At 40.5% G+C, this 11,123-nt stretch overlaps 1 protein-coding gene across 1 annotated transcript; it reads left to right on the forward strand.

Moving 5' to 3' along the window:
• The first annotated feature begins 1,316 nt into the window (after window positions 1–1,316).
• LOC136532047 (uncharacterized) lies at window positions 1,317–5,070 on the forward strand. Its single transcript, XM_066524673.1, has 6 exons — window positions 1,317–1,938; window positions 2,581–2,679; window positions 3,015–3,192; window positions 3,973–4,070; window positions 4,364–4,425; window positions 4,568–5,070. Exons 1-6 carry the CDS (start codon window positions 1,483–1,485, stop codon window positions 4,680–4,682), a joined length of 1,008 nt encoding a protein of 335 aa, XP_066380770.1. The 5' UTR covers window positions 1,317–1,482; the 3' UTR covers window positions 4,683–5,070.
• The last annotated feature ends 6,053 nt before the right edge of the window (window positions 5,071–11,123 follow it).

Below are 11,123 nucleotides of genomic sequence, written 5' to 3' on the forward strand. Positions count from 1 at the left end.
ATCACATATGTAGACATTACAAGCTGTTAGAGCATTTTCAAAAGACTCTTTATATCTTTTCTAATTTACAGGAATAGAGAATTCATGAAAAAATATCCTTTCACAGCCTCTTTAATTGAAACTCCAAATATATGCATCCTCTATTTTGTATTTCTTGCTAGCCAAAGATAAAGAGCGAGGATAGCTCTCTAGAGCACGCAAAGTAAAGAAAAGTTGTTGGAGGATACAAAGATAAATTATTTAAATAATAATTTAAATAACATTTTAGGAGTATAAATTTAAAAGACTCTTTGATATGTTTTTATGTCTTTCTTTTTTTTCCTTTCAAATGGAAAGGGTATAGCGGCATAGCACAGCGAAAAAGTCTACATAACCCCCAACTATTCAGGGTGGACTACTTCATCTCCCAAAACTATAAAACCAAATTTTCTACCCCCTGAACTTTTCAAAATCGGTCAAATAACCCCCTAAGCGGTTTTGGACGGTTGCTTTGCTACAGTGACAGTAGTTTTGTCCTTTTCTTTTTTATTTATTTCCGCTGAATATTTGAAAAATCATAGTAAATTATAGAAAAATCATAAAATAGAAAATTCAATTTTGTTGGACTCTATATGAGTAGATCTACACAGTGAACATATAATATGATATGTTTTAGTACAAAATTTTTGTTGTATCTTTAGATCTATGTTTTCTATAATTAGTTAGAATAATTCATAGCTGCAGCTTCTATGGTTCAATTATAGTGATTTTTTTTATGGTGGGCTAATTATTGTATGCTTGAACTGTAGTAAAAATTTCATACTCATTGGATCATGTATAACTTAGTTATAGATTTATTTAAGTTTATGCCTGTTAAATCTATGCTTTATCTATAGTTAAGTTATACATGATCCAATAAGTATGAAACTTTTATTATAATTCAAGCATATAATAATTAGTTCACCATAAAATTTCACCACAATTGGACCATAGAAGCTACAACTATGAATTATTCAATTTAATTACAGAAAAGCATAAATCTGAAGTTATAACAAAAACTCTGTACTAAAGAATATTATATTATATGTTTACTGTGTAGATCTACTCATGTGGAGTCTAACAAAATTAAAATTTCTATTTTATGATTTTTCTGTGATTTACTATGATTTTTCAAAGATTCAGTGAAAATAATAATAAAAAAAAAGACAAAATCACCGTTCAAAACCGTTCGGGGGTTATTTGACTGGTTTTGAAAAGCTCAGGGAGTAGAAAATTCGATTTTATAGTTTGAGGTGAAGTAGTTCGCCTGAACAGTCAGGGGTTACATAGATTTTTTTCCTAGCATGGCAGACTGTTAAAAAAAACAGCTGTTCCTTACTGGGCCGCTTGGCCCATATTCCCTGCTCGTTCAGTCGTCCTCTTCCTCTGAACCTTTCCCGTTCCGGTGAACTTCTTCCACCTGAACCGCGTACCACGATAAGCCCTAATCCCAGCGCCACCTCCATGGCGACCACCTCTTTCTTCCATCCGCTCGCCGCCCCGATGGCCAGCGGTGGCGTTCGCCTCCGTCGCTGCCCGTTCAGCCTAACCACCCCCGCCCGTACAGCGCCCCGACGACCGGCGTCGCTTCTCGTCGTCCGCGCCAAGCGCGCCGGCAGCCGGGCCCCTGCTGCCGCTGCCTCGCATCAGCCCGCGAATCCCAGCGCGGTCCCGAAGCGGGACGTGGAGGAAGAGGTGGAGGAGGTCGAGGAGGAGATGCCGTGGATCCAGGACAAGGCGCTGGACCTCGTGGAGTTCACCGGCACCGTCACACAGGCCATCCCGGGGCCCCGCGTCGGCTCTAGCCCTGTTCCGTGGCTTCTCGCGGTTCCGCTCGCCTACGTCGGGGTCTCCTTTGTTCTCGCGATCGTCCGCACCGTGCGCAGGTTCACCTCCCCGCGCACTAAGAAGAAGCGAAGGGTAAATGTTGGCATCATGAAAAATTTGCTGTGGTTCCATGAGCGGAATCTCATCGCGTATTCGCGTTCTGCGGTATTTGAATACATTGTAGTTTCCCGTCGTAACTGTATTAGCCCTGCGAATTACTAGATATATTTTGGAACATACGTTTGCAGGGTCTAACTCCACTGGATTTGCTGTTTAGAGGGGTTTGCTTTGTCAGGGCGATGGGAAATGATAAATGATAAATTACACCCCTTCCTTCAGTAGCTAATTTGTGTTTGCAAATTTATCTATCTGTGTATACTGCATTACTGTATAGCATCTTGGAATCATGCTAAATAAACCATTTTACAGCCTTTCTTAAATTAAACTAAAATAGCCTGCAATTTCAGTTTTACAACATTTTATAAATTTGCTCCTCTATAGATCATCAACTAAATACCTTTTTTAACATGTAGAGGTGCTAAAGCAAATTTGAGCTTGGTTTTTTTGTTGATTGCAAGCCTGATGTTTTTCAAAAATGGATTGCAAGCTTGATGTTATCCTAAGTTTGCCAAAAAAAATTAACTTTGCATGCCATTTTTTTCGCAAACGGATTGCAATCTAGAACTATTTGGTGCCTAGGTTTTGTTGTAATAATAAAGAAGTCTTCCTCTGCAGGTGGGTAAGAATATATTCTTGTTGAAGTCACTAGATGATCTGTTTCAGAAGGGCAGGGAGGCAATAGATTATCCTGCTCTTCAGGACCTAATGCAAAAGGTGTGTTGCCTATTCATCCATTGATTTTATTTTTTTATTTTTTTTATTCGAGAAACTGATTTAGGGAAATGATATTGAACTAATGGCAGGTTGGATATACTTGCTTATTTACTCTAGTGTTGGTTCTGCTCAAATCAAAATTTTACTAGCTATCAGTAGAGTTAGCGAGTTGATGATATTGCTAAGTGGTGCCGAAACCTATTAAAAATCGTGCTGCATAGGCCAGAACAATAATGTTCCTTGCAAACTGGTGTTTCATTACACTGAATTGTCTTGCTACTGGAAATTCTTTCCATTGCAAATAACAGATTCATAAATACTTTATGTGTGTTCAGACAGGATTTGATATGGATGATGTAGTAAGGAAGTACATCCGTTACACATTGAATGAAAAACAGTTCAATCCTGATGTGGTCATGGATCTCATACATCTTAGGAAGGCATCAATGCTGGAAGATGCGGAAGTTGCTGAAATTTTAAATGAAATTTCAAGACGAATTGTCCGGGAAAAAGGTATAACTAGTGTTGCTTATTCAAATACTAGAGTGAGCACAAGATATTTCCAGAATCTCAGGCTCTGGCTGCTTACTTTTGCAAATCAACTATTTATGCTACTTGTATCAAAGTCAAGCCTTTGAATAAATAATTTCAAGTTCTACTATTCCCTTTGTTCAAAGTCTGTCCAGATAGATAGAAGGAAAAGTCAGATGAAAGGCATGGAGTGTAAACCACGTACTACCGAGGGCAGAAAGTGAAATGTTATTTTTCTTGCTCCCCTTCAGCTGAAGCTTGTGGGCCTTCATGTGGAACCTTCTTTGTGAAACTTTGTAATGCCAACCATTTTTCATCTTCCATTCCATTTAGTCAACAAATTTTTAGATTGGACCCTCATTTTGTTGTTAGAATATGTGCATAGCTGTTCTCCATATTATTATCAACTAACATTCTTCGTTATGCATTGATGGAAAATTGATAACATTTGTCATTATCGGATGCAATGTTCTGATTTCAAGTCCTGCAAAGCGTATCCAAAGAATCAATAGAAAGTGCATGGTTGTTGGGGGTGACCATAAGACACCTCTGATGCATGTTATTTCTATACAAATTTGTAATTATTTCCTATCCTCTGCCAACCGGTCCCCGTCAGACCCACTCTCTGTTATGGGATGTACCATACAGTAATTGTGATGTGAGACAAGTGGTGGCCTCTAAATTGTAGTTTTATTTCTTTCCTATTATTTTGAATTTAATCTCGCACTTACTTCAGATATATTTGTATTTAAAATATTGCAGGGCCAGTAGTTATGGACCTATCTGGTTTTACAGAACAAGGTTTTAAGCGGAAGCTTGCTGTACAAGCACTTTTTGGAAAAATCCTATACTTATCAGAAGTAAGCTGTTTATCCTCCATTTTATTACTGATTTTGTGATTACAGATCTGTTGACCTTAAGCCCAGATCTTGATCCTGTACTTTTAAATGAACTGCTTGGACTGTAGCCAAAAACAGAAAAGGTTTGATGGTTCACTTCTGTGGAAGTCATTAATGAGTGCTTGGTTTGATGAACCATCTTATTCTGATTGGGTTAGGTCGTCTTATTCTATGGTTTGTTACTGATTAGCCTGGATAAAAGTTACCATTATGAATCAGATCTTAACGGAAATTGTTTGTGAATCTCTATCCAGCTTCCGGAGTTCCATTCACAGGACAGCTCACTTGTAGTCAAAGAAATCTTTGGAGTTACAGAGTATGTCTATATTCTACTATCAGCCTGTTCGTTTCGGGAATCCTTGTTTTCTTTGAACCTCAACTGTTTTTTTTGTCCTGTCCATTTTATCATGAAGATTTTTGCCCCGTGTTGTCATTGTTTTCTGTTTTCTTGTGAGCAGTGAGGATGCAGACAGCCTGCGGATTCACACCCTCTCAGCAACAGGTGATATCGAATCTATACAGAAGATGGTTGACGATCTAGACATAGAACAAGGTCCCTCATCATCGTCTTGAGTTATGGTGATGGAATAATGCTAAACATCTTATCTGATAGTGTTGCAATTTTAGCTTGAAGTGAGTTTCTCCAATCTTTTCGTTTAGTTTTTCAGCTGTTGAAGTAGGGTTAAACCTATGAGCACAGGATACTTCAGCTGGAGTCTAGAGATTTTGTAAATTGTCTCTCGATTAGGCCAGTAACGTCTGGCAGTGTCAGACCTGCCCATAACTTGAGTAAACGAGAATATTATTATAGTAGAAAAGCGCATGGGCAGCAGTGAGTTTATAGAATGCGGGAATAATATTTATGTCTACTCTGTTTTTTCATGATTCATTTAACGATGTACTTATACAAAATACGTTTGTGTGAAATTCTCTACTAATTAAAGGATGAAGATTCATCATTTGTGCTCGTGGGTCGTGGCATTCCAAGGTATGTATAGCCACCGTGTTGTCGTTTGCTGATGTTATGGTTAAAACGATTCTTGTTTCACTATGCTCATAGGGCCTGTTTGAGTCCGTCCGGTTTCCAGACCTGTTGGGAAAATCTACCCAATTGTGTAGAACTATATGTGCACGTATTGATTGTCCAATCTGTATCGGCCAATCTAGAGTTTGAAGGAGGTGAGAAAGAATAAAGAGTAGGAAAATATAAAAATCGATAGGGATTTCTGATGTAAAATTGACTTCTATATTGTAAGAGTAAGTTTTTGAAACCTGTTGGAGGAACCAACAAAAATGCTTTTAGCTTTTTTTTAGTCACTTCAAAAACTTATTGATATACCAATTGTTTTTGGAACTATTGGAGATGCTCCGAGTTGCCTGTGAGCTGCGAGGCTGTGATCCAAATAAGCCCGTGCATCACCAAAAGTCCTATCCTACCTCCTATAATTCAAAAGTCGTATCCTACCTCCTATAATAATTAAGCTGTCACTTGAGATGCTCTGAACTTGAGTGCATTTCGTAGTCTAAATTTTCTCTTCAAACTCTAAAACTAGACAAACTGGTTCCTTCGATTCTTAAAATTGTTTAAACTATTTTTTTATTTTAGCTACAAGTGGTTTTAAGGTTGTTTTGTCATTTTTAAAATTTAAAAAATGCCTGATAAGTTTTTTAAACCACAAAAAAATCTCTATGCTTAAAATTCTGGGGAAAAAAAAATCTAGAAATAGATTGGGACTCGATAGATCCAAATCAAATAGATAGCTCATGAAAATATAACTAAAATCTTGAAGAAATTAGTTTTAGAATCTAAAAAATAAGAAAATATTCGTAAAAATTAGAAAAAAAAATTGAAAAACATTCTAACCAATGTCTAACTATGTTTTAAAATCTTTCCACAGTAAAACAAATGAGATACAACTACAATGAATGCATTCAACATTAATGTATGTTGTATCCATGTTGGTTCTATCTCATATTTTTGTTATGTGGGGGTTTTCAAAACACGTTTGAATATTGATTAGAATGTTTTAGTAATTTCCAATAATTTCTTGGATACTTAACTAGAGCTAACTCTAATTTCTAGAAGCTTCTAGATATGACTTCAGGATTACTATATACTTAATTTAGGTTCTCGTGTCCCAATCAATCTATAGGATTTTTCTTGAACATTTATAAGTTTAGAGATATCTTTTGTTGTCTAACAACCTTATTAAATGTATACTAGGATTTTTTAATTAAAAATGACAAAATCATCTTGTTAGTCACTTCTAACCGGAGCATGGAGTTAACGGTTTTGAAAGTCTGAAGGATCTATCAGAACTGCTCCCGTGCGCTTCTTATAGAAAATAATACAAATCTTAGAGCACGCTCCACTTAATTAATTAATTATTAATTTTCATCTAGATCCCGTATGGGCCAGGCCCTAGCCCTACTCCCACCCGATGCGGTTTGGATCCTCAGATATATCATGCCATGCCTGCCTCTGAGAATTTTTATTTTATTTTTAACACTTTTTATAAACTAATTTTAAATCTAACACTGTTTTCCCCAAAACTAACACTTTTGTCCGCGCCTATTTCCCTGGCACGGCGAAACGCCTGTGCCGCGACATGCATGGTGGCGCGGCGAGAGGGATGACGTGGCGACGACCGGGGCGCTGACCGGTGACGTGGCAGGGTCTGCCGCACCACCGATCTTGGTGCGGCACTAACGCGCCATAGCCCACGGCGCGACACTGACGCGCCAAGGCCCACTGGCGCGGCAGGGACCTGGACGCAGACAAAAGCCGACCTGACCAGCCTCAATTACAAATTGAACGGGAGCTGAACAACTACAAGTGCCGCGACGCATTGAAACAAATATGAAGCAAATAAATGGAGTTCGTGCGCAAGTTGATAAGTTGCCACACAACATTTTCATTGGTTCGACATAAGTTCGACATAACCAACTAAGTCTGCAAGTTTCGGACGACAATATTCGTTCGACATAAGTTCGACATAACCAACTAAGTCCCAGGAGTGTAAGGATCCCTTGGACGCCTCTGTCTCTTTGGATTTGTAGGCAATACATTAGGAGTGTAGCCAACGTCGGTGTGGTCGCGTTGCCGGTGCGTATGGCTCGTACCCTGCAAGTATATGATATGCACGATTACTTATAATCTTTATGATCGTTAGTTCATAGAGCATATGTATTTAAAGAAACTACCTTTGTTACTACCTGTGAGGCTCCTTAGGTACCAAGCGGGGCACCACCTAGCTGAGATATGCCGATCTTGTCCTGCTGCCAAGGGTCCCACTGGTGGTGCTGTATGCGGAAGCCCGGGGGGTTGTCGTCGTCGTCATCATCGTCGTCCTCAGTTTGTAGGGTCCTTCCCAACGCTATAATATGATGGTGTATGCACAGCGGAAGCGGCACCTGTCACCGGCTGAGAAGAGCCGGCTGATGTCCTCAAAGAGCCAGAAGACGTGCCACCCGACCGTGCCGGGTAATCGGGTTCCACCCAAGGAGTGTCCATGCAGCTCAACTTCTGAGCTAGCTTCCTACAGCTCCGCTTCACCTTCTGCATAAATAGACGTTAAAGTTAGTGCATTTCCCAAACGCATATACACTAAAGAAACATTTTCAGAACGTACAAGTTTATGTTTACCTCCATAAAAGTCTCGAGAACGCCTGGCCCCTGCCCTCTAGACTCGTGAAGCCGAAACACTGCTTCTTTGGATAGCCTTGATAATTGTGTCGCCTGGGTACAGAAACACTGGTTGGACAGTTTTAGTACACGTACTTAATACCAAATGGATAACAAATTATACCATTCGAGTATCTTACCACGTATCTTTGAAGTGGGGCTCTCTGTAGTTGTGTGTCGTCCCTAGTGGCAACGTCATACACATCTTCGATCACATCTCCCTCGTCATCCTCATCAATCGTCCTCCTAAGTGTACGGGGCTTGATATGTGTCCTCGTAGACCTAGTGAAGCCACCGCAAGTACTCATCGAAGGTGTACTGGTCGTGTGGGGGACCCGCATCGACCGGCTACCGATCCCTGGTCTGCCACAACTAGATGTACGCGTTGTATGTCATGCGCCAATCCTTGGTCTTATACCTCTTTCCTGCGGTTATATCTGCAACAAAACAATTGTTAGTTGTACCATACACACATCTGAATTGTAGCTTTGTTATTAATCGATAACGCACTCGTGCAATTCTTGGTTGGTGGAGTAAAGCGATGGTGGGTAGTCTGTCATTCTTTCAAACTGCCTGCAAACCCTGATGGGCAAGTGAATCTCGACCGCGTGAAAGAAAATAAGAGGGACGTTGCAGCGATACTCGTCTGACTCATCCCTAGTGACAGGACTCAGATAGTCCTAGAGCTCCGGAGCATCTCAAGAACACCAATGCACCTGAATATTTTGTAATTGAGTTAGGTTGTGATATAGTGTACATCGAACAAGACACATGTATGATAGTAAAGAGAGCGTAACCTGGTGCTGTGTCAGGATGTCGAGATAGTCCGTGTACTCCCTGTACTTGCGCCTCGTATTTCCTCTAACTAACTCTGCTTGCGTCCAGATATACAGAGCTGTAGGGAGTGTATCCTACCCGTTCCAATGCTGTATTGAACACGATAATGAATTAGCCATTAATAATTTCATCATATGTAACTGCCTTGAAGAATATAGTGAACCAAAGTACTTACAGGGAAACCAGTAACAAGGGGCCTCCAAAGAGTCATCGTGCCTAACACCAAATCTGGAGTAGGTAGGAGCAACCCCAAGGTTCGCATACCCTAAGGTGTGACGGCAGGCAAGGGGTAGCCATCGATACGTCTATGCCAGGACTACGATGTCCTAGCTGTACGCTGCTATATTATCCCACGGCTGGCGTAGTATGTCAAGAAAGATCTAGCTGATGGTGTTGCTCGAGGCGTCTAGGAATAGAAAAGCACCAAGGAAGTGCCAGAGCCACACTCTAGCGAGCCTATCGATTTGAGCCTCATCAGCCTATGGATCCAAGTAATCAACGCAGCTCTGTGATCCACGACGATGAAATACCGGAACTTTTTCTGAAATTCACCAAAAAAATGAGACCCGATGGCTATAGGAAATCAATGCAAGTATTAAATAGGCTTGAATTGCTCACATATTTTTCTTGGAAACCTCATCGTCCGGTGGAAGAAAGCTAGTGAACTGAGCTACCAGCTCCCTCTAGTTATTGTTGTCAACTATAGCCTGTCACTGAAGTCCCTCCAACCGAAGGCCAAAGATAGACTTCACGTCCTGCATGGTCAAGGTCATCTCGCCGCAAAGGTAGGTGGAACGTGTGGATCTCAGGCCTCTACCTGTTATAAGAATAGAACGACTGTTAGTTACCTCAAATTTGTTATAAGAATGTTTACGTACAATGAAGACAGTCACACATGTCTACCGCTGCAGTAAGTAGTGCTGGGTTAAGGGGTGGAAGACCGTAGTTGATAATACGGACAAGCTCGAGGAAGCCGGCACACCGTATGTACTGATGCGTAACGCTCGTCCCACTGGTGCGCTCTAGTGTGCGTGCGGGGCCTCAAAGAAGGTAAGGGCACCTCTGCGTCAGTGTCAGTCAAGAAGTGTGCTCGGTGCGGGTCGTCGTACTCCACCTCAAGAAGAGGAGTATAACTGGTGCTGCTGTGGGAGGGGCCATTCTGTTACAAATTGGTAAACAAATGGTTAGAGTATTAAAATTAATAATATTCAAATTAACATTATGTAGCATTGTAAAATTTGAACTACTTGTTATACAATATAAACACAATATGAAAGCACATGTATATATTCAAAGTAACATTAATAGACATATTAAACAACTTCACTAGAAAAATAAGCAACTTCTATGTATAGCTGTTCAGACATACGACAACTAGAAGATGCCATAACTGTATTTGCTATATAGCTTTTCTTTCTTTTTCATTGCACTGTTGATTTAGAGTATATAATTTACACAATCTATAATTAGGGAGATGCCATAACTGTATTTGCTATATAGCTTTTCTTTCTTTCCTCTCATGATAGCCCGTTTCCATCTACCAGAAGCGACGACCTTTCCCCACTCGCTCCCCATATTTAAGCATTTACGCCCAACTTGAAAAAGACAAATTAAAGCCACGGCTTTGCGCTAGCGAGTACGCTAAAAGCTTCTTTGCGAACTTTAGAATGAAAACGAATATGGATAATACGGGAAGCTATTCACAGCACCGCACTAATGAGTATGCTAGAGGTCCCGTTACTAACTGCTATACGAAAAACAGATGAATGTATCTATCGACGGGTGAACGTATCTATGGACAATTTAGGAAAACAAAACCATAGTTTCGTGCCGCTGAGTATACTAAAAGCTTCTTTGCTAACTTTAAAATAAAAATAGATACAGATAATATAGAAAAATAACCTATAGCCCCACGATAATAATATATATACTAGAAGCTTCTTTGTCAACTCTAAAATGAAAGGTGATGAATATATTTTACAAAAGAAATTTAATGAAACATACACGTATAATTTATTGCACACGAGATTGTTGATATCCCCAATAAATATCTATATGAATTTTACAAAAGCTAGCTGAATTTTACAAATACCTATGTGCGTGGCCGGAGGGCGCGGCAGGCGGCCAGAGGGTGGCTCGCCGACGTTCGTGGCGCGGCGGCGGGTAGGCAGACAGAGGGAGGGCGGCTCGCGGGTGATATTTACCTGGGACTGCCGCGCCGTGAGGGATGGCGCGGCACTGCCTCGTCAAGATCGATGGCGCGGGAGAACTTGCCATGTTACCGGTCAGTGTCCCGGTCGTCGCCACGTTACCACCCTGCATGACGCGGCACAGTTGTTTCGCCACGCCAGAGAAATAGGCGCAACCAAAAGCGTTAGTTTTGGAGAGAAAAAAAACAATATTAGATTTAAAATTAGTTTAAAAAGTGTTAAAAATAAAAAAAATCACCTCTGATCTCCTCTCATCTCTCGAGCGTACCTGCGGCAGCTATT

This window comes from Miscanthus floridulus, unplaced genomic scaffold, assembly GCF_019320115.1.
Source record: "Miscanthus floridulus cultivar M001 unplaced genomic scaffold, ASM1932011v1 fs_516_2_3, whole genome shotgun sequence".
NCBI classification, from domain to species: domain Eukaryota; kingdom Viridiplantae; phylum Streptophyta; class Magnoliopsida; order Poales; family Poaceae; genus Miscanthus; species Miscanthus floridulus.